The sequence below is a fragment of the Grampus griseus genome (genome assembly GCF_964374135.1).
Source record: "Grampus griseus genome assembly, chromosome: 8".
NCBI lineage: Eukaryota > Metazoa > Chordata > Mammalia > Artiodactyla > Delphinidae > Grampus > Grampus griseus.
In genome coordinates, this window is record NC_139002.1 from 56,311,995 (window position 1) to 56,339,303 (window position 27,309).

General features: G+C 49.5%; 1 protein-coding gene across 1 annotated transcript; it reads right to left on the reverse strand.

Moving 5' to 3' along the window:
- Nucleotides 1–7,407: 7,407 nt before the first annotated feature.
- MOGAT2 (monoacylglycerol O-acyltransferase 2) lies at nucleotides 7,408–20,472 on the reverse strand (the record flags this gene model as incomplete). The annotated part of the gene is made up of 6 exons (XM_082660931.1): nucleotides 20,376–20,472; nucleotides 15,681–15,859; nucleotides 10,596–10,800; nucleotides 10,109–10,283; nucleotides 8,977–9,176; nucleotides 7,408–7,562 (listed from the first exon to the last, which is right to left on the reverse strand). The coding sequence occupies exons 1-6, from the start codon at nucleotides 20,464–20,466 to the stop codon at nucleotides 7,408–7,410; spliced, it is 1,005 nt and encodes a 334-aa protein (XP_082517057.1). The 5' UTR covers nucleotides 20,467–20,472.
- Between the last annotated feature and the right edge of the window lie 6,837 nt (nucleotides 20,473–27,309).

The window sequence follows — 27,309 nt, forward strand, 5'->3', positions numbered from 1 at the left end:
GAAACGAAATTGAGTTATTTATAGTGAGGTGGATGGACCCAGAGTCTGACATACAGAGTGAAGTAAGTCAGAAAGAGAAAAACAAATACCGTAGGCTAACACATATATATGGAGTCTAAAAAAAATAGTTCTGAAGAACCTAGGGGCAGGACAGGAATAAAGATGCAGAGGTAGAGAACGGACTTGAGGACACGGGGCGGGGGAAGGGTAAGCTGGGACGAAGTGAGAGAGCGGCATGGACATATATACACTACCAAATGTAAAATCGATAGCTAGTGGGAAGCAACCACATAGCACAGGGAGATCAGCTTGGTGCTTTGTGACCACCTAGAGGGGTGGGATATGGAGGGTGGGAGGGAGATGCAAGAGGGAGGAGATATGGGTATATATGTATATGTATAACTGATTCACTTTGTTATAAAGCAGAAACTAACACACCATTGTAAAGCAATTATACTCCAATAAAGATTAAAAAAAAAAGAATCACCTGGAGGACTTGGTAAATCACAGCTTGCTGGGTCCCACCCCCAGAATTTCTGATTCAGTAGGTCTGGGATGGGGCTGAGAATCTGCATTTCTAACAAGTTCCTGGGTGGACGCTAAAGCTGCTGGTTTGAAGCCCACTCTTGGAGAATCACTGTTGAACCGCTTTGCACTGAGGAGATGACAGTGCATCTCAGAGAAACTGCAGGAGGAACCTGTAGTTTCTGGGGGGTGATGGGAAGTGATGTTCTGTGGGGGAAGCATTGGAAGACTGGAGGTAGGGTGGCGCAGTCCTTATTTTTCCAAAAGGAGAAGCAGCGGCTTTCATGAACTACAGCAGGTAGTAACAGGTGCTAAACTTCAGGGCGTATTGTCTGCCAGTTCTGGTTTCAGGTATATTACCTGTGTGGATTTACTGAAGCCTCAAAACAACTCTATGGAGTAGATACTACTGTAATTTGTCTCATTTTACAGTTGAAGAAATGGAGGCACAAAGGTTTAAAAACTTGCCCGGGATCACACAGCTAGTAAGAGGCATAGCCAGGATTTAAGTCCAGGTATTCTGGCTTCAGAGCCTATGCTCTATAATAGCTGCAAAGTCCTGGCTGGTTCTGAGGTCAATGGTATAAACCGCATACTTTAAAGGGTGGCCCTGGAGAGAAGGAAGCATTGGTTATCAGGAGCTGAGGTTGAGTTAGCAAGAAGGAGTGATATTCATGCACCAGTTCCCTCTCCGGTGGCTTCACTGAAGTCCCAAGCTGGCCCAGGCCTAGGCCCTTGAGTGTCAGCCTAGTTCATGAGCATGAGGATGACCAGCAGACCAGAGTGGGCCGGGCCAGGGAAGAGTAGCTGTTCCAGATGGGAGCTAACCCTAGGGTGAGGTATCCTGGCAGCTCCAGGTTCCACTCTCAGCCTGGCGTTGTGGGGCTTTAAAATCATTAACCCACACAAGGATTTTGACACAGAACATGCAGGAGACAAAGAAGGGTGTAAAGCAAATCTTTTACCTGAGATAAGCAAGATTAGAAGACCCTGAAAGTCTGCAGAAGCGGGTTGATCTGACAGGATGATGTTGAAGAGGAAGAAATACAGTCAGGAATCGACCAAATGGAGGGGGTGGGATCAGGGAAGGCTTTCTGGAGGAGGTGGTGTCTGAAAGGACTCCTGAAAGACCAAGACGAATGACATTTGGGTAACAGGTCTTTCCAGCAGAGGGAAGACCTTGTTGCAAAATGCTGGCACTAGGGGAAGCTCGATGTCCTAGGGAACTGGCAGAAGCTCAGCAAGGCTGGAGGAGGGTAGGGAGCAGCTAGCTGGCAAGGAAGGCAGAGCCCACACTGCAAGGGCAGTAAGCCGGCTAAGGGGCCAGAGCCATCCTGAGGGCACAGAGAATCCACTGGGCAGTTTCATCAGGGGACTGATGTTGTCAGACCTACACTGGGGAGGTCCTTCTTGCTCCAAAGTGCAGGGTGGATCTGGGGATGGCTTGAGAGTGATTTGAGTGGAATGTAGGGCAGCCAATTAGTGGGGGCTGATGGGGGTTTTACAGGCCAAGAGGAAATGGAGGACTTTATGCAGTATTTATTTAACAAAAGAGGAAAGAAATGTCCACAAAATTTTAGTTGACAAAAATCAGAGTAAATAATTGAATACAGTTTTTTGTACTACAGGTCTACTCTTGAGAAGGGCAGAATTTTTGGAGAGTGGCATTTCACCTAACTGGGCCTCAGTCAGCATCTCCTGCAATCAAATGATGGCAGACGTTCATCTGTACGAGTCATTCTTAGCCCATAGGTCGTTCAGACACAGAGTGTAGTTTGCTGACCCTGGTCTAGACCAGTGGGCCTGGATGGAAGCAAGCGAGAAACAAGGATGCTCTCCCCTCCGCCCACAATGGACCTCCAGCAGCCTCTGCCGCTCCGTTGAGAGATGGCCCTTCTCCCAGGGGCTCAGTGAAAATCATCGCTGTTACTAGGAGAGGGACCGAGATTCTTTAGCAATAGGAAGATACCACGAATGTGAAGGTCTGTAATCATCATATCTCAGAGCACAGGGACCTCAGAGGTCCCTGCCCAACCCTCTCCCAAGGCAGGACTAACATACATGAGTTTCTTGGAAACGCAAAATATTCCAGATATGGTAAGTGACCTTGGAGGTCTCGTTGGAAGAGCTGGTATTTGAATGCAAGTCATAGGATTCCCAGCTGGGGCTCCTTTCCCTACACAGCCCTGGCCTGCCATGGACCTTGGCTAGCTTGGAGCGGAGGAGCACACAGGGAAGGAGTAGGGTCAGGACTCATCTGCCCAAGACAAGATGCTCTTCAGGCGTCTGCCTTCCCCAGTTTGTGGTTTAGGGGCAGATCAAGTCTCCTAATTTACATACATTTGCATACAGAACTTTCCCTGACGAGGAATCTGAGGCTCCAAGAGAATGAATAGTTTGCTTGGCATCTGTGGTGGGCTAAAAAGGTGGCCCCCCAAAGATATCCATGTCCTAATGCCTAGACCTGCGAATATGACCTTATATGTGGAGAAAATGGGTCTTTGCCTATGTGATTAAACTAAGGATCCTGAGATGAGATTATCCTGGACTATCTGGATGGGCTGTAAATGGAATCACATGTATCCTTATAAGACAGGCAGAGAGAGACTTGAGTAGATCTAGAAAGGAGAACGTGATGTGACAATGGGAACAGAGAAAGAGATTTGAAGATGCTTCTCTACTGGCTTTGGGGATGGAGAAGGGACCCATGAGCCAAGGAATACATGTAGCTCTAGAAGCTGGAAAAGACAAGGAAACAGATCCTCCCCCAGAGCTTCAGGAGGGAGCATGGCCCTGCCAACCATCTGTAAGAGAGACAGAGTGCAACTGGGAAGCATCCACCTGGACTCTAGATTCTTAGAAAGTGGCACAGGGACCTGACTCTGCCCTCCCCTGGGGTCACTAAGACAGACAGCCAGTTCAGCCCAAGGCATCCACTGCCCCTCTGACCCGGCCCATGACCCGCTCCAGCTCAAGCACCTCCCAGGGCTCCTTCCTACCTGGGGGATCAATTCTTGACTTCTTGACTGGACATCAGTTCCCCCAGACGGCAGCCCAGGAGGCATCGTCAGGGACCCTGTCTGCCTGCCCCACCTCTATCTCAATAGAAGTTTGCTGCACAAAGGCCTAAACCTCAGCCTCCTGTTCCCTAAACCTCACCTCGACCCTGACCCTCCCCAGTAATTCTCACCCACGAGTGCCCTGCCCCTCCCTCCTCTCTGCTTTGCTCGCTCAGCAGCCCCCATGTTCCCGCCTCGCCCCCTCCTGATACCTAGCAAAGCCCAGTCCCCCTGAGAGGGTGAGGCTGGGCCGGGCCACGTGGCTGCTGGCAGAGCTGTGCTGGCTGACCCCTGTCCCACCCGTCATCGGCACCGGTAAGCCATGTCAGCAGGCTGGGCCCCAGCAGGCTTTGTCCCCGGTGGATAAGGATGTCTGAGAACTTCTCCCAGGTCAAAGGGCAGTCTGATTTCAGGAGGAGACCGCAGCTCCGCCCATCCCTGAGGGCCTCTGAGCCTCTCTACCACGCCTGACAAGTCCTGTGGTCCTCGGGCTGTCTGAGTTGGCCAGTGTGCTGGGTGAGAGATCTTCCGAGGCAAGGCCCCTCGGGCAGGCTGGGAGCCCTGAGGGGGTGTCAGGTAGCAGGTGCTGTGGAATATTGGACCCTTGCTGTGCAGCTCCTGGCTCGCTGTATCGATGGGGAGGTCAACTACTTAAAAAACACCCCAGTGTCAGCACTCAACACATAAAAGGACATTTTTGTTCCCACAAAGTCCAGTGTGGATATTCCTATTTGGGTAGCTCTCCAGGCAGCCCTCCTCTGAGATCCGGCTCTCTGCTCCTACCTCGTGTGACTGATGTCTTCGACATGGGGCCTGCAAGGTTGCTGTGAAAGAGGGAGGATCCCCTTCCCTCTGCCCCAGCCAGGCTTTCCCCTTCCCCCCATCTCCCATTCAGGTGCCCTAAGTCTGATGGTCACCTTGTACCGCCTCCCAGCCAGGTCAGGGGTCATGGCCATGGTTCCCACCTCTGACTTTTGCCCCACCTGGGGCCCTGCTGTGTGGCCAGCTCAGCCTCCTCCTCCAGGCAGACTGCGTCCGGCAGCACCCACAGCGTTGGGCTTGTCCGGTCCAGTGTCCTGCGCTGTTGCTGTCGCTGTTGCTGTGGGAGCACCAGCAAGTCGTCCCCAGTGACCTCACCTCCAGGTGTCACACCTTCCTATGGTGTGGGCTGGACTCAGGGCCTCTCATCAAAGTGATGGAATTAGGAGGCAGAACTGATGGCCTGTGACTCAGAGACTAGACTGTAGAAGGCATTTGGTTTTTTCCTCTCTCTCTCTCTCCCCCTCCCTCGTGATTTGCTAACTCTGGGATAAGCAGTGTCATTGACAATTGGCAGCCCTCTGGACAGGTCCCCATGCGGGGGTCTGAAGCCTTCTGCCAGCAGCCATGGGGGCGAGCTTGGGAGTGGATCCTCCAGCCCCACTCGAGGCTCCGAGACCACGGCCCCGGGAATAGCTTGGCTGCCTCTTCATGAGACACATGAGCCTGAACCCTCAGCACAGCCCCTCCAAGATCCTGGTCCTCAGACACTGTGAGACACTAAATGGTGGTGTGTAAAGCAGCAAAGTTTTAGAGTATTTGATCTACAGCAACAGAGAACTAGTTTAATCAGCTGAGAGCAAGTCCCAGACTCACCCTCACCCTTGCCCAGGCCTGGCCTGTAGGGCCCAAGAGGAGGTGCGGTGTGAGTCGTTTATACAACTTCCCAGGCTGACCAGGGATGCTGAGGTCCCCAGGTCCCAGGGCACTGACGGTCACAAGGATGTGGTCTGGCCTCGGGGTTCCCAGTCCCCTGGGAACATGGTAGATCACTCACCCATTCATGGTCATGGCCTTTTCACCTCCAAGCTAGCCCACAGGATGGGTAACCAACCGTGATTCAGGGCAGTGGGGCAGAGAGCAGGGTCGAGGGTGGGTGCGGTGTCCTAAGGTTTGACAAAGGAGGTGACCTTTGATTGGGTGGAGGAGAAAGAGCATCTGGGGAAAGGGATCAGCAGGTCCCAGGACATGGCAGGTGGGAGAGCAAGAAGACTGAGAAGAACCAGCAGCCAACCCACAGAAGTGTGGACATGATAAATCCTTGCCTCCTTCAGCCACTAAGGTCTGCAGAGGCTCCTTACCCAGTGGGCAGGTCCTTCCCTCCTTGGCAAATCTTGCCCTTGCTTCACAGCCCTGCCCCCCTGCCACTTCCTCCGTCTTCCCCTGGTGGAAACCATCACTCCCCCTCTGAACCCCAATGCCCTTGATTCCCACCTCTCTTGTGACCCTATAGCACCCACCTCATAGGGTCAGAACAGGCCATCATGAGATGCTGGGCACATCTATGACCCGACTCCTAATTACACCTACTCCCTACCATACCTCACAGGACATGAAATGGCTAATTACGTCATAATACTATCTATACCTAGAAAACCGAGTTCGGTATTGTGATCCTTATTTCTCCAATGATAAAACTGAAGTTTGGAAGAGATGTGACTTGCCCAGAGTCATTGAAAAGGGTTGGGCCAGGCTTATGCCCAAATTTACATTCTCAGAACGCCCCCCATTTGTACTTATGGGTGTGATTATAACTTCTGGAGGGAAAAGGCCTTATTTTCTTGCTCCAGGTGTGGGAGTTCACAGTACTGGTCCTACCCTACCATCCTGTCCTTTCACTAATGACACATGTCACAGACCCAGGAACCCAGAGTTCTTCTCATCAGGGGTGTGTCCCCATCTACCCTGCTTGTAGACACATAGGAATATTCACTCCTCATGTCTGGCCTTTGTTTTCTGGCTGGGCTACCCTGTATCTTTATATAACCAGTTCCCTTCTCTCCCATAGGACAGGCCAGAAGTGATAAGTTGGAGTAGACGGGTCAGGAAGAAAGAGGCAACATGCCATTCTTTGGCCCATCTGATCCACCATCTGGGAAGGGGAGACAGGGCAGCAGGGCTGGGGGGCCAGGCTGCGGGGCAAAGGTGAGGCTCTGACCAGCGCTCCCAGGTGGAAGTGGGGAATATGAGAAAAAAAGTAAAACAGAATCTTTCATTTGATGAATTGACATTTATGGAGCCCATTTTTTATACCAAGGTCAGGGCTGAACTTACAAAGGATGGAGTAGGAGTTGCCTCATGGAGCTCTCAGCCCATGTGACGTCAGAGCTGAGACTCAGAGGTCATCCTAGTCACTCGGGGAAACTGAGACTCAGGACGGCGAAGAAGTCCGCTCCCGGGCATTCAGCCGATGACAGAGTGCAATTCTCCTTCCCTACCTCTGGACCCCTCTGGCTGCCATTTCAGGGCTCAGAGGACTCAGACACTCAAAGGTGCCCAGGGTGAGTGCAGGGGCTTTGTGGCCTTGCCCTCCTCTCCAGCTCAGGGAGGGAGGAGCTGGGACAGGCAGGATGCAGGATGAGGGAAATTGTAGGAGAAAGGGCTGCCGCTGGTGGCTTCTTGCAGCTATCACTCAAGGCAGAGGAAGAAAAACCTGGTAATATTTCCTGCCCACTGAGTGACAGGACCACAGAGGACAGAGAACCCGTACATTATTCCCTCCCAGCATCTCTCCCATTTCTCAGGTGGGCAGACCAAGGAGGGGGCTCCTTGCAGAGGGGTCACAGCAGGAGTGCAAATCACCGATGCCAGAGTATGGTCTCCTCTGCCACACTGCCAGTTGTGACTCGGGGCCTGGCATGGGTTAGAAACGCAGGAGTCATCGAAGGCTTTGGAGATGTGCTCAACGGACACCTCCGCGAAGCCTTCTGGGATCACAGCCCCTCCCTCTATTCTCCCTAATGCCAGCCCTGCCCTTTGGGGCAGCCCCTCCTCTGGGGAGGCACTAGCAGAATTCCAAGTGTTGGTCACTGGGGACGTTGTACTTGAGCTTGTGGGCTTCGAAGAGGTTGCTTAGCTCCTTCATGTAGCGTTGGTGCAGCCTGTCCACCTCTTCCTGTGAGGGATGCGGTGTCTTCTGCACCTCGATGGGCGTCCCCACTGCAAGACACAAAGGAGTGAGGTGGCCCAGAGCAGGAACCACCGGAGTTGCAGTGCCCTTGGGGTTCACACCACAATGGTCATCGGTGCAGGAAAGTGCTCTTACTGTCTCACTTTCAATTCTATTTTGGGTGATAAGTTCTAAGATGTTAGGGCAACTCCAAGATTCTGATATATTAACAATACCACCAGCTGGCATTTACAAGCAATATCTCCTATAATCATCCTAACAATCCTATACGGATAGAACCTGCTATTATTCCTCTTTGACAGGTCAGGCGATGAGGCTCAAGGAGGTTAAGTAACTTGTTCAAGGTCACATAGCCAGGAAGAATCAGTGCCAGGTGGTAAGCCCTGGGGGTGTGTTCTTAACCTCCAGGCCAGGTGGCTCTGGGAGTCTCAGATACCGTGATGGGAAGCGCCTGTATGTCTTGGGGGGAGGCGGCCCACAGCCCAAGCGCCCTTCTTCACCCCTCTCTCTCCATGCTGGCCTGCAGTGCCCCCTTTCTAGGGAGGGATCGGGAGGCCCTATGTACCTCCTTCCTCTGGTTCTGCCTGGCTCAGGAAGAAGCTGCTGTGTTCTTCTCTTGGGAATGGCTCTGGAGGCAGCACATGTGAATTATATTCATGAAAATATTACCACACAACCCAGAGAAAGTCATGGTGTAGGGGACTAACCAAGTCTGTACTCAACTAAGGAATGACTGGGTGGTTGGAGATGAACAGACCTCTCTCTACAAGCTTTGCCATTGGAACCTAGGTGGAATCCAAGAAGAAAGCAAATGAGCTGTCCAAATAGCTGCAAAGACGGTGCTAAGTCCATGCACTGAAGCCCATGCCCATTATTTACAGGAAAATCCCTCAGGCTCTCTTTCATAGCCTGCTGATTGCTACTTTACACACAATTCTAACACCTGGAATGCCCTTCCCTTGTATCCATCTTCTCCAATAAGCCTTATGAGATCATCTGGTCAGAATTAAACCCTCCTTCTTTGGTATAATAAAAAAGTCAAATAGATCCTGACCAAACCTCAACTTATTTACTCAAGGGCAGGGTGTTCTTTTGGAAATGATTTAACTTCTCTGAGTCTCAGTTTGCCATTAGTGAAATGGGGATGACAGTCCCTGCCTCCAAGGTTGTTGGGATAACTGAGCTGCTGCATGTAAGGAGCCAATACAGTGCCTGGCACACAGCAGGTGCTCGGTACTCAGTAGTGGCTACTGTTCTTTGTGTCTCTGTTAGAGTTCTCCTCCCAGACTGCCTTATATCTGCCTGTGTAACTGTTTCCCAGTCTAGAATGTGAGTTCCACAAGGTCAAAGATGTGTCTGGCCCATGTGCATGTCCCCTTGCAGCACACAGCCTGGGCCCCTTGCCCTGTAGGTTTCCCCATCCCAGCCTGGGTCTTGGCTCACCCACGGTGGTGATGGGCTGGCGGTAGGGCATAAGACCAAAGCTGTACTGGAAGACACCACGGCCATGGAAGAGCGGGAGGGAGACTCTCATGATCTTCTGCAGTCGGTTCTGGGTCCGGCGCAACCAGGAGCCAGGAGAGTTGTCAACCTGGTCAAATAGGTCATTCTCCCCAAAGGAGAAGATCGGCACCAGAGCTACCCTGGAGGGAGACAGGAGAGAGGGTTAGGAGGTGCAAGAAGGTGCAAGCTTGTCACCTAGCTTCCTGCAGGGACCCAGTGACCAGGAATTAGGGTAGAGAACAGAGCCCTGGGCCGGAAGTAGGAGGCCTCTGGTGTCTCCCAGTCCTGCTATGGCCTTGCTTTGTGATTGTGGGCAGGTCCCAGCTCTTCTCAGGACCACTGCCTGGCAGTTGTAACATGACAGGGAGACTAGAATGCTGCAGAGAGTCCTCCCAGATAGAAAAAAAACATTTGCAAACTTTGGAAAAGTCTGACCTGCCCCAGTTAGCTTGTATTCTTCAAAGAAGCTCCAAGGTAGGAGAATAGTTCTAAGCAATGCCCCAAACTCCATTCTCCCAGATCCCCTCCGTCTCAGATCTAATGCAAGCTTTCAGCAGTATGACCCTTGACACTTAGTCCCTTTAATCACCAAATCTCCCTTCTAGACTCTTCTCTGGGTATTTGGGAATGAGACAGTACATCGTCACCAACACAGAATCTTCATTGTGAATGGATTGAGAATCTCCCTGCCAGGGCTTCACTGGTGGCACAGTGGTTAAGAATCCACCTGCCAATGCAGGGGACACGGGTTCAAGCCCTGGTCCAGGAAGATCCCACATGCCTCGGAGCCCCTAAGCCCATGCGCCACAACTACTGAAGCCAGGGCACCTAGAGCCCGTGCTCTGCAATGAGAAGCCTGCGTGCCGCAATGAAGAGTGGCCCCCACTCGCCGCAACTAGAGAAAGCCCACATGCAGCAACAAAGACCCAACGCAGCCAAAAATAAATAAATTAAATTAATTAAAAAAAAAATCTCCCTGCCAAAATAGGATCTGCATTAATCTCTGCTGTCTTCCCACTAAAATACAATCCTTGCCAATCTCCAATTGAACGAGAGCCCTCTCCCCCGATACCCGTGCATCAGGGCGAGCCTGATGAAGCCCTTGCGGTTCCGCAGCAGCAGCCTGTAGGCTCCAGGCCTGGCGTTCAGTGCCTCCTGGGAGCCCCCAACAATGATGGCCACCAGGTTGCCACCTCCCTTCCTGTTCAGAATGTGAGCGGCGCTCTCCTTGTCTGATGAGACCAGCCCTGGGGAGAGGAAGAAGGTCAAGTATGGTGTGAAGGGGGCAGGGATGGTGGAGGAGGATATGCTCTGGGCTCCACCCCCCCGAACTGGGAGTTCCCTGAGGACTGGGACTGAGTCCTCCCCCTCTTCCCAACCCCTGGCCGAGCTCCTTGCTGGGCACGGAGCTGTGGGAAGTGCTTCCTTGGGTCTAGCCTCCTTCTCCACTACACATGTTCTTGGATTAAGCACAGAATTGTTAGAAGTCCTCCTTAAGATCCCTCCTCCATGCCTCCAGCCCTCATCTTCCTGGGCTACCCAGGGGTGGGAAGACTCACCCCCTGACATGATGTAATCCCTGAAGAAAGGGGTCCAGAACCACAAGTTCAGCATCATCAGATGTGGGCGGATGCCGGGGAACAGTGAAGAAAAACCGGTGCTCTCGGTGCACAGGTTGGTAAAAGCTCCAGCCGCCAGGACCCCGTGGGGGTGGAAGCCAGCGAGGTAGTTCCGGGAGGGGTCCAGCTCCACGGTCTTGACCAGCTGCAGGGACAGCAACCTGGTGAGTCGGGGCTGGATCTCAGGCCCTCCCTGATTCTGCCATCACCAGTGTGACCTTGAGCAACTTACTCCCCCTCTCTGAGCCTCAGGCTCTTATGAAGATGGAGATATGCGTTTGAAGGCATCTAGGGAGACTGTGGTGCCATCTGTGTCTCAGACTCGCTGCTGGCTTCGGACAAATTGCTTCCCTCTCTGGCTTTTAATTTATCAAATGCGGACATCTGACCCTGTCCCACCTACCTCCCAGGACTGCTGAGAAGCTCAGGTCCATGCGTGCCATGGAATTACCAAGACTACAGGACAGGATGATCATAATTGATACATTGAATTATAATTGGTATAGTTCAGACACCATCAAGGGCCACACAGGGGTGCCACTATGCTTGAAGAGCCCTATTTTAACAAAACTCCCTATGAGAGAATTTGGTGCTTAGGACCTGGGAGTGAGCATTTGCAAGATATATCAGGGGTGGTTGAAAGAGCGTGCAGACCTGGAGACTGGCCCTAGTCCTGTTAACCCCTCTGTACAATGCAAATGTCTCCCTGGTGGTTCTCTGCTCCCCCCATGTCAGACCTTCACTGCCATCCACCCACCTGTTCCCCTGCCCATTGGCAGCTCTGCCCTGGTCTGGTCAGTCCTGCAGCATGGCGGGTGCCAGGGAGACCACTAGATATTGTAGAGGGAGTGGGAGAGGAGAGCTGTTTGTCATTAGCAGCTTCCAGGCAAAGTGGGCTGAGGGTGGAAGGAGAGGAACTGAGTTAACAAGTGCTGCTCCCGCCATTTACTGGACAGGCTTCAGTGTGCAAAGATTACTGCCGGGGCACTGATTGTGTGTGTGACCAACCCCTGCTCCACTCTGCCAGTAACTGCCGGGCCTGCCCTTTACAGAGCCCTGTTATCTGGGAGGCACAGCCATCAGAGTTGGAGGCCCTGAGGCCCCTGGCCCAAGCCCTAAGCCCCTGGCAGGAGGCTCCCTGACAATTCTGCACAGGCCTTGCAGGCGTGAGCAGTCCATTCCACGCTGGCTCAGCTCTGACACCATGAAAGTTCATCCTGTCACCAAGCTGAAATTTTCAGAATGACCCTGAGGATTCTTGTTGCCTTCGGGCCCCAGAGGCCTGGCTGCCTGCTCTCAGAGCAGCCTGGTGGGACCCAAGGGACAGCAATGGGGGTCTGATCCTATCTGCCCTACCCAAGCTGAACAGCCCCAAATTGTCCTGTCCTTGACCTGGACTTGATCTCCGCAAATCCCCACCCCCCCAGTATGCCCTCTGGTTACCCTTGACCCTTTGCAGAAAGGCTGAGGGGACCATAGGTGGAGGCGCCATTGCTTCCCAGATGAGGAAAAACTTCTTCCACTCGTTCGGTGGGGATTTATTGGACGTGAAAATAAGAACAAGCAGAGATAATTCTGGGTATTCTCATTGGGAAAGGTGTTTCCTTAGGAACCCATCTCGGTGTGTTTCTTGAAAAGCATACCTGGCTCCCCGCACTGAAGCACTTGCTTATGCATTCTCTTTCTCGGCTAGTGGGAAAATAATTTTGTACAACCTGCTTAAACGCAATGAGGCAGTATTTATTGATATTACAATTGAAAAACGTAACTGACCTTTTAGGCCAGCAACTCCACTGCTGAGGAAGTTAGCTACAGAATTTCTCATACTTGTGCAAAATGACATCTGAACAAGATTATTAACTGAAGTATCATTTTTAGTAATACCAAAACTTGGCATCCACTCAAATGTCCATCAACAGGGCCCATTTAGACAAATTATGGAACATTCACTCATGGGCCACTGTGTAGCCATAGGGATGTACGACATAGCTCTTCCTGTCCTGATACAGGAAGATGCCACAGTTGCTTGTCGGGTGAAAAAGCAAAGAGCAAGACGATGCGTGCAGAACGTCACCAGCTGTGCCGAGAAGGGTAACAGGAGGTGGAGACAGCTCCTCCTGGGGGAAACGTTGCCTGATTCTCCACTATTAGCCCTTTAGGAAGGCTAAGGGTGAGGTTGGAAAGCTCCAAGACACAGAGACTGTGCCCTAATTTTGCTTGAAATTCACCACTAGATGCTAGTTTGTAAAATCACAGTAAGAACTGATAGAAGCTCAGGGATCCACATGCATTTGACAGGGAAGGCAGAGGCTTGTGAATGTGGGGAGCTCCAGCAGAGTGGGGACTCCTTATCCGGGACCCCTGCCTCCTGGCCACCCTAAGATCCCTGCAGGGCCTGCGCTTTGAAAGTATGTGGAAGAGTAGGAGGGTCTCCAGGGAGGTGGTGGGGTCCAGAATCCGCAGGCCCCAGCGCCACCCCTGCAGGCTCCCAGCCCAGGACAGGCAAGTCAAAGTGCTCATCTTCTCACTCCCTGCAGGTCTCTTGGTGGTACTGCCCGCCCTCTGCAGGTGGTGATGCCACAGGCCTGCAGCGGGCGACAATCCTGAACACTGTGCGTATGGAATTTCTGCAAAACAAGTCCAGTGTCCCAAAGGTGTCAGTAGTCCCAGGGTTGAGAAACCCTCCTGGGGGGCTAACTGGCTGGGGCAGCAGGAGGATGGCGGGTAGGACAGGCACAGAGCTGCTCAGCATCAGGTTCTGCAACTGTCAGCAGCTCCAGCTGTAAAGAGAGCCAGATGCTGTCCTTTGGAGGTCACGGGATGGCAGGAAGACAGCCCCCTGGAGAGCTTTCAGTTGAAGAGCTCCAGTTCTGTGGAATGGCCTGCACTGGCCTTATCCCTGAAAACCTCTCCCGCCTCATCCCCAGGTGCACCTTCTGCTTTAGTCACACTGTTGCTCAGAAACCATGCAGTGGCAGGCTCTGGGCCTGAGCTTGCGCTCTTCCCTTCGCAGGCCGCCTTTCCTTCCCTGGTGGACTCGGGATTTAGCTCACAGTGTGGAGGGAGACCACAGAGCCAGAATCTGCAAAGCTCTACTTGAGGCCAGAAACCACTTATAGTTTTCTTTGGCTTGGTAGCTGGTGTCACAAACACTCTCAGGCTACAGGCCATACTTTCCCATGGAAACTCTGGCCTTCCTGGCACAGAAGAGCGAGCCTGGGAAGAGGAGCGGGGGGATGGGAATTCAGAATCTCAAAGCTCAGAAGTCCTGGGGTGGGGATGAGGGACTCTGCCCATGACATTCCCATGGCTTCCCTCGGGACCCAGCAAACCCTGCTCGTTTGTGCTGACAAGGTCCTGGGAGGGCACCCTGCAGAGGAAGCAGATACGGGGTCGAGGAAGACTGCCCCCACCCGGGCCCCTCAGGTTGGCTCAGCACTGCCCACTTGCTCTGCCCTTCAACATCTATCACCCCTAATGAGCATGGAAGCCTCTGCCAGCCAACTTCCTGCCCTCTGCCCAGCCCCTGCCCTGCTGCCCTGCCTTGCCCTGCCCCATCCCACCCCTTCCCTTTGCCCAGGAGGCCCTGCTCACTGGATGCTAAGGGCTCCTGCACATGAGCTCTTGCCCAGCCTTTGCTAGTCCTTGCTGGGCTCCAGAACTCTCAGAAGGGAGCAAGGCGGGAACTCTGACTTTGCTGCTGAGCGCCCATGACTTGGCCAAGCTGTTTACCCTCTTTGAGCCTGTTTCCTCCATTCCCTATCGCTTTACCAGCTGGGGACCTAATTTCTGGAGGGCCAGGAAGAGGTGGGGCTCCCAGATTGGGGTGGGAGAAGCCATGCAGGTGTGAAGGGCAGAACAGCCAGTCTCTGGGCTATCAGAGTCCTCCCTAGACCCACAGCCATGCCCACATCTCCCCAGAATCCCCAGCAATTCAGTAAAATAATACAAACTACTAGTTTACCGAGAACATACAAAGTGCTTTACTTGCTGTCTCATGGAATCCACACAACCCAATGATGTATGTGGCATCATCTCCACTTTACATATGAGGAAACTGAGGCTCAGAGAGACTGTGTAACTCACCCAAGGTCACGCCACTTGTATGTTGCAGAACTGATCATAGAACCTAGTCTGTTCAGCTCCAGAGGCCACACTCTATATGTTTCTTCTCTCCTGTTTCCAGAGTAGGGCCACCTGCCCCTGCCTGGCACCTGAGTCCCCATTGCCTTCCCCATCCTGTCTGGACAATAAATCATCCCTGCCCAGCTGCTTATACCCAAGAGTTTAGTCTGTCTGGGATTCAGGAAAGGAGCCAAGGTCAGTTCACTCAATCAAGGATTCTGCTCCACTCAGGACTGAACTTTGGGTCCAGGGTCAAGTGTCCAAAAGGCCATGAGGTGCCCTGAGTCAGAAAGTCAGAGATTCTAAGCACTCCAGTGGGAGGGATCAGTGTGCTCACTGGATACATTTGTAAACTAAGATTTAGAATGGGGCAAGGCCTTGTCCAGGATGCCTAACATACCAGATTGAGGGGAAGAATCTGAGAACAAGTTCAGGGTCCTCTCCCCTGTCCCTCTAAACTGACTAAATGCACAAACTTTAAATCAGTAAAAGAGCTTTGTATGTGAACTTGATCACATCCTTGTCCCTCTCTAGGGGTTCGTCTCCTCATCTTATGAAGTGTGGGGCTAGAGGGTCTCTTAGGACCTTAAGTTTATTACCTTCACCCCCAAGCATGGCTACTGAGGGGTTTATAAGATACATATGTGTGCCACACTACATGGCCCACAGAGCTCCTTCAAATCCTGTTCATTCATCAGTCCTCATACTTGCCCCAAATCCCTGCAGGTGGGAAACCACGGCCAGACAGAAGCTGGACTCTTCCCCAGGCCACATAGTGGTGGAAGCCTGGCTCCTACCTCCCAGCCCAGTATTCTGCTCACTGCACACAGGGCCGCACTTCCCAACGGACACGTGGGGCACTACGGTCCTGGCCACACCCCAGCCAGCCCCATTACTCACTGAGACAGGGAAATAGTCCTTCATGTACTTCCATATGACCCAGCGCCTTATGGCCTCAATGCGCCTGCCCCCCTGCCATGGCTTGTCTCGGTCCAGGTACCACCAGGTTGCATACAGGATACTGAAGATCCAGAATCTTGTGAACAGGAGACCAATGAAGACCACAATGCAGATCTGGGCTGGGGAGGGAAGCAGAAACCATCATCAGTGGTCAGAGGGGTGAAGGAAGGATTTCCACCCTTATGCCCAGCACCAGCAGCACTGTCCTGTCCAGCCCTCACCCCAGGCAGAAGGGGTCAGCCTCCCCTCCCCTCAAAGAGGAAGGAATGCAGCCCATCCAGTGTCACACTGGGAGCCTGGATTTGAAGCCAGGTACGCCTAACTCCAAACTCACTTTTTCCCACTGCACCAGGCTGCCTCATTCACTCCAGTCTCCCCCCTCCACCTCCTCTCTGTCCAGTTAAGTATCTGTATTCACCAGGTGCTCAATAAATGCCTGGGGGAGAAGTGACTGGTTTAACTGTTTCTCGTTTCCACCCTTTGGGCCCTCAGAGAAAAAGGAGACATTCTCTCTGCCCAGCCCTCTCTCTGTCCACTCTCGCCCATCTTTCCATAGATAAATTCTGCCAGATCCCCCCTCTAATTAAAGTCCTTCCATGGCTTTCTCATAACTTTAAAAACAGCCATGTAGCTCAGCCTGGCATTCAGGCTCCCCACGGCCGGTCTGATCCCCCTCCCACTCCAGCCTCACTCACCCACACGCACTCCATGCTCCGGCCACATGGAACTGCTCAGTGTACCTACACTGAGAGACTGAGTTCCTTCAATCTCTTAGCTTTTGCTTATGCTGCTTCCTCTGCCTGCCATGCCCTTTCCTGATGAAGGAGGCAGGAAGTAAGAGGCCAACTTGTGGCTGGCCCATGGGTTGGGGTGCAGCATGGCTAGGACCAGGCCAAGTGAGGAAATACCTTCTTACCTACGATTCCAAGTCCCTTGCAGCAAGCTAACCCTGGCTTCATCTCAGGGTCAGGGGGTCTGTGGGGCTGACCCTTACCTGATGCTAATGGAACATCATTCCCAGAGAATACTTCTCCCTCCCCATCCCATTCCTTCCAGTCAACACCATGCACTCACACTCTTAAAAAGGTCAGCCTCCGGTTGTATTGCATCTGAAAGTGGGGTAGACTGGGTCTGTCATTCCTGGCAGGCTTCCAGGAGAAGGGGACTTTTGACCCAGTCTGAACAGTAGTAAAATTCATAAGCCAGAGAAAATAGGTTGGGGCTCACAGATTTTCAGTTTACACAGAACACCTATGTGCCAGGTGTTGGTGGTTCAGCCGTGAACAACAGAGAAAAATTCCTGCCCTCGTGGAGCTGACTTTCCAGTGCTGTGTTTGGGGCACTTGTTAGTTTTTAAAAATTTCTATGGTGGTAAAATATACGTAACATAAACTTTATCATCTGAACCATTTTTAAGTGTACAGTTCAGTGGCATTAAGTTCATTCACATTGACCATCATGAACATCCATTCCCAGAACTCTTTTCATTTTCCCAAACTGAACCTCTGTACCCATTAAACAAAAACTCCCATGTCCCCCTCCCCCAGCCCCTGGCAACCACCATTCTCTTTTCTGTCTCCATGAATTTGATTAGTCCACAAACCTCACATAAGAGGAATCATAAAGTATTTGTGTGTGTGTGTGTGTGTGTGTGTGTGAGACTGGCTTATCTCACTTAGCACAACATCCTCAAGATTCATTCATGTTGTATGTTTCAGAAACTCCTTCCTTTTTATGGCTGAATAACATTCCATTGTGTTATTTGCGGCATTTGCTATACATTCATCCATCAATGGACCGATGGACAATTGGGTTTCTTCCACCTCTGTAGTTTATTTTAAAATAGCATTTAATTAGTCACTAATAATGAAAAATGGGGAGACTTCACACTCAAACCCATTCATCTGGCATCTCTTGAACATCAGGAAGGAGCGGCAGCCCTGAGTCACTGCCTTCGCAGGCAGCTCCCCTCCAGGCATTTCCCCTCCTTCCCAGGCCTGCTGGCCAATGGCTGCTGGAACCCGTGCTCTCACATCAGCCTCGTGATTCCTGGAGAATTCAGAAAAGGACGAACCACACTCCTGGTGAGTTGATCACTTTTTTGTTTGCCTTTAAGTTTTTTTAATAAAAAACTTGAAAGGGAAAGTTGCAGAAGAGTGGGAATGAAATGCCACCATTTGCATGAAGAATAACATGTCCACCCTTGTGGATGCGCATGCATAGAGGCTGGAAGGACACCTGCAGATCTGGAGGGAGGAGGCAGACGCCAGGAGGTAAGGGATAAGGATGGCCTGGCAGTTGACTTAGATTTTATCATTTTTACTTATATAACAAATATTTAATGTGAGAAAATGGTAAAGAACCTCAGCTAGGACTCTCTGCCCTTGGGCAAAATCAAAAGTCTATGTGGGTTGATCCCCCTTTCAGAAAACCGCCTCTAGAGAATAAAACAGAGTTGTTAATAGTGGCTCCCTGGAGGGAATTCCCTGGCCGTCCAGTGCTTAGGACTCCGCGCTTTCACGGCTGCTTTCATACAAGCCACGATGTGCACAGCCCAAAATACATACATACATACATACATACATACATACATACATACATACATACATACATACATACATAAATAAAAATAGTGGCTCCCTGGAGGGTAGGATTTGGGGAAGTCTTTCACTTTTAGGATACATATTTTGTTTGGATGTGCTACAACAGCACATATTCATTTTTGTAACTAACATAGCATGTTAAGGTTAGGAAAAAACCCACGCAAGAGGAACTTGCACTTGATAGAAAGAACTCTCCACCATCCCCCTCACCCTGAGGTCACCTTTTAACTCCGATCAGCAAGCAAAACCCAAACTTGGGGATCTTTTCAATCCCTTAGGAAGGGAGACACCTTCTTTCACCTTGTAACACCAAGGGAGAGAAATGTAAGAACCACTTTACTGAGACCCAGAGAGGGTATGCAAATTGGCTAAGGTCCCAGAGCAAGCTAGTAGGATGGGACCTGGCATTCAATTCTACTCTTTTGTCTACATCATGCTCCCAACATTCATTCATTCAACAAACATTTATCAACACCAACTCTTCTAGGAGCTGGAGATGCAGCTGAGAACAAGACCATTTGAATGGAGCTTACCTTCTTCCTGTGTGAGTGTGTGAATTATAGAGGAGAGGAAAGGAAACTGAGTAAACATGTAACCCACTGGAAAGTATTTGTTTCTGGGCCCTGAGTCCTCAGTGACAGGGCCTGGTTGACCTCTCTGGCCAATTCTTTGCCCCTCCCCAAAATGCCTGCTCTATGTCCAGCGTGAGCCAGCCGTTCACAACATGTGTGGTGTTTACTCCCCCACTGGAAGTCCTTACTCTCCTGCCAGTCTGTAAATCCTGCCCTGTGGACTCATCTCCTACGTATCCTTGAAAAGGGGCCCTTTCTTTCCACTCACTGCCAGACCAGGGGAGGCAATCTTTTTCTTAAAGGGCCAGATTGTAAATATTTTAGACTCTGAGGCTATATGGGGCGACTTGGAGGATATTACATAGGCACGTAATCATTTGAATTACGCAAACATTTAAAATCTAAAAACTATCCTTGGCTCATGGGCTGTACAAATGCAAAAACAATCAGTGGGCTGGATTTGGTCCATGCCACATGGGACCCTGATCTAGCTGGTGGCTACTCCCTGCTATTGGTCTAACCCCCACACCCCAAACACAGCAGATCCATAGACTTCAGGCACTGAGACCTGTCACACACAGATTGGACCTTGTCACTCCTGTACCAAAAAGCCTCCTGGGCTCCCCTTTGTCCCCAAGATAAGGGACAAGGTACAAGCTCCTGCTCGTGGCGCGAGTGGGCTCAGATCCCTTTGCTCAGCGACCCTCCCTCTAGCTCCAGACCCAGCGCTGCTTGACCTCCCTGTGCTGCTCCTGACATTGCCAGGATCCCCGGCTGGGCTGGGGGTGGGCACGGACAGTCAGACACACTCCTGCTGGGAAAGCTTTCCCAAGGCCAGCTGGGCAAAATGTCCCTCATCCCCTGTAATCCCCGGGCCTCAGCCCACCTGGCTCTGGGCCCCCAGTGCCCTTTGCCCAGGAGCCAGCCTACTTGTCGGCTTGTGGCCTCCTGCCCCTTCTCCACACCTCCTCCCACGCCCTCAGCCCTCTCTCCTCCCTCTACCACCTTCCCTCTCCTCCTCTGGCAGTAGGAGGAGTCCAGACCTACAGCCTTGGACATTTAAGGCAATTAGCTTCTCTGCTCATCTGTGAAATGGGGTAACCGGGGATATTTTAAATGTTTTAACAACCCTTAGGGCAGAGACACAGGTCAATCATCAGGGATGCTAGGGGCAGGGAACTGGAGGGCTTGCTTTAGCTGCAAAATTTCGGGGAGCTTCTGAGCGAGGACATGGGGTATGTGTAGTGTGTGTGTGTGTGTGTGTGTGTGTGTGTGTGTGTGTGTGTAATGGCTATTGACCAGTCTGTAAAGAGTATGTCCACAGTTTAACGCCATTGTAGTGGCATCAGTGTACAGGCTGAACACTAGCCCTGGGGGGCGCACTCCCTACCCTGTCTGGTGCCAACAGGTGAGATGAAGAATCCCATTGCCTCCCATGCCCCCAGCCCAGCCCACCTTACCCAGAGCCAGAAAGCAGAAAACCCACTGCAGGACCACAAAGGTCTGCATCCTGCGCTCCCATGGCACGGACAAGGGTGCAAACTTCACCATGCTGTCTCTTTGGTTGATTCCGGTGTCTTCTCTGAGCTCTGCTGTGGTCTGAGGCACCTACTTACTGGTTTTTGCTGCTGCCAGAGGTTGAGTAAGCGTTAGTGGTTGGGGAGGAGGGCGCCCCACCCCACACTGCCCAGCCCAACGCCTCCCTGCCCCCGCCCTGGCAAGGATCTGTTTCCTGGTAGAAAGCTTTGAACCCACTTGCCCTGGAGCCAGGTAAAGGAAGGAGGAAGGGAAGGACATTTGCCTCCTCAAGCAAAACCTTATCTGCCAGATGCCTTTCTCTGTGCCTGAATCTTGCCCTCCACTTGGCAGGTAAAGCACTGTGTGTAGGGCAATCCTGTCCCTCTTCACCTACCCAATGACATGGCTGCAATAACTGTCTCCTCTCTTCTGCCACTGTTCCCCTCCACAAACATGCAGTAGCAACTCCTGTCCACAAATCCTTCGGCCCCACCGTCTCCTCCACCTTCTGCCCTATTCATGGAAGAGCCCTGTCTGCATTCCACATCCTCCCCTCCCATTCTGTCCTCCCTCCTCCAGACTTTAGATGCCATTGTTCCATGGAACTGTCCTTGACAAGTTCACCAATGGCCTCCATGCTGCTGAATCCAGTGGTCCATTCTCAGCTCTCATCTTGACCTCTCGGCAGCCTGAGACACAGTTGGTCACTCCCTGCTCCTTGAAACCACTTGGCCTGTGGACTCCACACTCTCCTGGTTTCTTTCCTGCCCCTCTGGCTGCCCCTGGGTCTAACTGTGGCTCTTAGCCTTCACAGGCTAAGTGTTGGAGTACTCTCTTGCCCACTTAGTCCTTGTGAAACAGGAGGGAAGAAGGCAGGGCACAACCTTTAAAAGAATGACATAGGGCTTCCCTGGTGGCGCAGTGGTTGAGAGTCCGCCTGCTGATGCACGGGACACGGGTTCGTGTCCCGGTCCGGGAAGATCCCACATGCCGCGGAGCGGCTGGGCCCGTGAGCCACGGCCACTGAGTCTGCGCGTCCGGAGCCTGTGCTCCGCAACAGGAGAGGCCACGGCAGTGAGAGGCCTGCGTACTGCAAAAAAAAGAAAAAAAAAAAAAGAATGACATAGCCCGAGGACACGACATAAACTGATTAGAACCAAATAAGTCCAAGATGGCGGACGAGTCGACCTTCACTAGACTTTGTGTGTGTTTAATTTTGGCTGCAGCATGTGGAATCTTAGTTCCCCAACCAGGGATAGAACCCGTGCCCCCTGCAGTGGAAGCACAGAGTCCTAACCTCTGGACCACCAGGGAAGTCCCTCTAGTGGACCTTGAGCCTCAGTATACACTCATTGTAACATATCATCAAGCTAAATGTCACACCCACAGGTGCCACGACAGTTCAAGGCCAACCACAAAGGTCAAAAAGTAGGCGGTGGCCCAATTCCTGGAAATCCCCACCCCTTCCCCCAAATAGCTGGAATACTACTTCCACTCAGTAGCCTATGCAATTACCCACTCCTATAAAAACTGACAACCCCATACCCTGGTGTCTTTCTCACATTCTGAGATGGCCTACACTCTGTCTGTGGAGTGTTTCTCTCTAAATAAATCCACTTCTTACCTATCACTTTGTCTCTCACTGAATTCTTTCTGCTATGAGACATCAAGAATCTGAGGTTCATTAAGTCCTGAGATCAGGCGTGTGATCTCAGTTAAAAGACTGTGGGTTCAAGTCCCACTCTGGGTTTTGGCTGGGTTCCAGTTCCAGCCCATAGGTTCAAGCCCCAATCTGAGTTACACAGTTTCACTTGGAACCTCCCTCTTCTCTCCACCCTCTCTCCTACAGAGACTTCACCCAGGCTCATGGCCTTGGAGTCTATCTGCAGGACAAACACTTCCAAACTGCATCTGCAGCCCTGACTTCCCCCTGGGCTCCAGACTTGACTAGCTAGGTGGCTACTTGACATCTTCCCTGACAGCCGGCTCAGCACCTCCATCACAGCCTGTCTAAAACTGAACTTGACCTCCCCTCACCTGCCCAGGCTGGCCTTTCCTCTGCTGTTTGCCATCTTAGGAAAGGGGACTCCAGTGACCTGGTTCCTCAGGACAAAACCTTAGAGTCACACTACACTCTTTCCGTCCCTCTCCATCCAACTCTCTCAGTCAGTTCTCCTAAATCTCTCCATTTAAATGTACACTTTGTACTGAAATGTATCAAGCATATAGTAAAAGGCACAAATCCTAAGTGTAGGAGTGACACATTGTCACAGAGTGGACATGCTGGTGTGACCTCTGCTCTGATGCACAGATAGAACCTGACCAGCACCCATGTCCTTGCCTGTCACTCCTCTCCTCCCCGACCCTCACACCAACCTTGTCTCTGTTTCGAACTTTAGAATAAGTAAGCCTTACACGATATACCCTCTGGGACGGTCTCTTTTGGCTCAAGATTATATTTTGAGAGTCATCCAAATTGTGTGTATTTGTAGTACGTTTGTTCTCATTGCCATATAGGACTTCACTCTGTGAATATGCCAGAATCCATCCATTTCACTGCTGAGAGGTATTTGGGCTGTTGTCTGTTTCTGGCTATTGTGAATTGTGCTGCTATGGGCATTCTTCTCTCTTTTCTTTTTTTTCCCAATTTTTTTTGAGAAAAAATTGACATATATCATTGTATAAGTTTCAGGTATACAGCATGATGGTTTGATTCACATATATTGTGAATGATTACAATAGATTTAGTTCACATCCATTGTCTCACATAGTGCAATAAAAAGAAAGGAAAAAACTTCTCCTTTTTATGAGGACTCTGATCTACCCTCTTCCCAACTCTCCTACGTATCACAGAGCAGTACAGGCATTCTGTACATGGCTTGTGGTGCACATTTCTATGCTTTTCTGTTGTGTGTGTGCCTGGGAACAGACTGGCTGGGTCTCCTGGTATAAAGCCACGTATTTTCCAAAGTGGTTGTACAAATTTACAGCCACAAGGCCCGCATGAGATTCCATATCCTTCTCAACATTTTAGCCATTGTAGTGAGTATGCAGGGATACTTCATTGTGCTTATAGGGACTTCCTAATGCCTAAGAGGTTGAGCACACTTTAATATGTTTATTGGCCATTTGGATATGATTTTATATCAAGTTCATGTTCCAGTCTATTGTCGATTTAAATCTCTCTCACGTTGGAAAGCTGCTTTCCACACCCACAGCCAGCCTCTTAGATTGACTCTGACAACAGCGTTCTCACTGATCTCTGTCACTGTGCCCTTTCTCCCTCCCAGAATCTCAACAGCCGGAGGGACTGCTGGGTCAGACTATGTGACTGCAGGAGCTTGGCAGTAGTAGTGCCAGACTTTTCCCAAAACAGCAGCACCAGTTTATACCTTCACCAGAAATATATGCGAGATCCCATAGATGTGTAACCTCTCTGGCCCTTGGTGTGGTCAGACTTATTATTATTTGCTAGTGTGTAGAGTGATATCTGGTTGGGATCTTGCATTTCCTGAACACAAATGTTGCACATGGCTTTATTCATAGGAGTTGCCTCTGCTGTGAAAAGCTCATACTTAATTTTCTTCCGTTCCTCTACAGAGTTTTTTGTGCTTTTTGCCTAAATTGAAGTTTTTTATGCATTCATGTTACTAACCTTTGAGGTTGCACATATTGCGAATCTCTTCTCCCAGTTTTTAGCTTGTGTTTTAAGGTGTCACTGGATGAACAAACATTTTACATTTTAATATATTCATATTCATCAGCCTTTTATTAAATAGTCATTGCCTGGTCTGATTCAGGAAATCTTTTCCTACTTATATTTACCATTAAGAATTTAAAGTTTGGGACTTCCCTGGTGGCACAGTTCTTAAGAATCTGCCTGCCAACGGGTTCAAACCCTGGTCCGGGAAGATCCCACATGCCACGGAGTAACTAAGCCCGTGCGCCACAACTACTGAACCTGCGCTCTACAGCCCACAAGCCACAACTACTGAGCCCACGTGATGCAACTCTGAAGCCTGCACCCTCTAGAGCCCGTGCTCTGCAACATGAGAAGCCATCGCAATGAGAAGCCCGTGCACTGCAATGAAGCGTAGCTCCCACTCACCGCAACCAGAGAAAGCCCGCGCGCAGCAATGAAGACCCAAAGCAGCCCCAAAATAAATTAATTAATCAAAAAAAAATTTTTAAGTTTGCTGTTTGTTTTTCATATGTAAGTCCTTACTACATCTGGATGTTTATACAGTATGAGTTAGGTTCCAATTGTATCTTTAACATATGAGAACCATTCTGTGCAGTCCCATTTGTTCACCACTCCCCTTCCCCAATGAGGTAATATGCCACCTCTGTCATACAATAGATTTCTACACATTTGTGGCCTGGGTCGGGCTTTTATTCTCTTTTATTGTCTGTTTATCTATCTCTCCCAGTGCCACACCATCTTAATTATTCACTTAGCTCTAATATCTAGGAGGGCAAGCCTCCTTGCTCTTCTTTCTTACAATTGTCCAGGCTATGATTCACCCTTACTCTTCCATATACATTTTAGAATCATCTCAACAATTTCCAAAATTCTGTCTTGGAATGTTGGAATTCATAAAATGTTGAATCACAGTTCATTTTGAGGAAACACACATGTGAATAAAAATGAAGGAAAGAATAAATGAATTAAATTCCCACATCATAATATCTATCAAAAGAGCAACAAAGACACCACAGGAAGAAAATAATAATGATAAAAGCAGAAATTAATGAGAGGTTAGAAAAAGAATAGCTCTAATGAATAAATTAAATTTTTAGTTTTCTAAAAATAACTAATGAAAAAACATACTACTAGCTAATGTAATCAAGAATAAAGGGGACAAACCACACATTCACAAAGTAAGAAAGGATAGTGGAGATATAACTGATGTAGAAGAAATTTTAAAAATCAAACGAGGGAGTTCCCTGGGGCCTAGTGATTAGGATTCGGCGCTGTCACTGCCACGGCCCGGGTTCGATCCCTGGAACTGAGATCCCACAAGCTGTGTGGAGTGGACAAAATAAAATAATAAAATAAAATAATAAAATCAAAATCAAAAGAAACTACTTTGCAAACTTTGATGCAAAAACATTTGCATGTTTAGACACAACTGACTGTTTCCGAGGGAAATACGATTTACCAAACTGAGCCAATTAATGATAGAAAACCTAAGCAGATGAATTTCCATAGAAGAAACAGAGAATATTACCAAGGAATTTCCCCACAAAAAAGCACCAGTCCCAGACAGTTCCACAGGAGAATTTGGCCAAATCTGCAAAGACTAAATAGCCCCAATGCTCCATAAATTGTTTCAAATCTTTTAAAATGAAGAAAAACTTCCAATTTCTCTCTTAGGTAGCAAGTATTACATTGATATTTAAACACAATTTTTCAGAAAGCAGCACAAAAAAGAGAAGTATAGACTGATCATTACTTATGAATATTAAAGCAAAACATTTAAATAAAATATTAGAAATATTATAGTAGAAAATTTCAGGAAACAATCCAACATCACATCATATACCATGAACAGGTAGGATTAGGGAAACCACTACTATAGTACATCGGATTAATAGATTTAAGAAGAGAATCACATGGTTATTTCAATAGATGCTGGAAAAGCTCTTGACCAAACTCACCACAGAGTAAAATTGATGAGTGGTTTCTTTATATTGTAAAATATATATACTTTGTTCCTAAAGCTAGAATCCAAATTAATGGGGAAATACTAAGGGCGTTTCCATAAGATCAGCAATAAACCAAAGAGGCCCTCTACTATTCAACATTGTACTGGACACATTAGGCAAAGCAGTGAGAGAAGAGAAATCAATAAGAGGCATAAGAATTGGGGAGAAAAGGAGTAAATCCATCCCTTGCAGGTGATATGATTGTGTACCTGGAAAGCCCTAAAAGTATTTTGGATTTGTCTCCATTATTACCATTTCTGGAGTTGTTCATTTCTTCGTGTAAACCCAGGTTTGTATCTTGTATCGTATACCTTCTGCCTGAAAAACTTCCCTTAATGTTTCTTATAGCACAAGCCTACTGGGAATTAATTCTGTTGGTTTTTGTTTGTCTAAAAACATCTGTATTTTTGCCTTAATTTTTGAAAGGTATTTTCGCTGGATAAAGACTTTTGAGTTGACAATATTTTTTCTTTCAGCTCTTTAAAGATGCAATTCTTTGTTCCTCTGAATATATTGTACCTTTTTCACTGGCTGCCTTCAAGATTTTCACTTTACATTTGGTTTTCAGCAGTTTTAATATAATGTGTCTAGATTTAAAAAACAAAACAAAAAAATCAACTATCCTGTTGAGAGTCTCTGTGTTCTTGAATCTATGGTTTCATCTCTCATTATTTTTGGAACATGTTCAGCCTACCTCTTTAAATATTTCTTCTGCTCTGTTATCTCTTCCCCTTCCAGGATTTCAGTTACATGGATGTTTGTTCAATATTGTACCACAACACTTTAGGGCTCTATTCTGTTTGTTTTCTCTCCTTTTTCTCTTTGTGTTTCAATCTAGGTAATTTTTATTGATCTATCTTCAAGTTCAGTGATCCTTTCTTTGGATGTGTTGAGCCTACTGGTGAGCCCTGAGAAGTTCTTCATTGATTGTTAAAAATTTTAGTATTTCCATTTGACTCTTTCTTATTATTTCCAGCTCTCTGTTAATTTTAACACTAGGTTCTCAGTACAGCAGGCTGCCTATCTTTGAGACATGCACTTCCTTGGTCGTGTGTTCTCCTATGCTCCTCATCAACCACTACCTCCCTTCTGGGTCTCAAGGGTTGGCTGCATAGATCCTGTCAGGTGACCTTCTCCATCTCACCATTCCCCCCAGGCTCCAGTGAT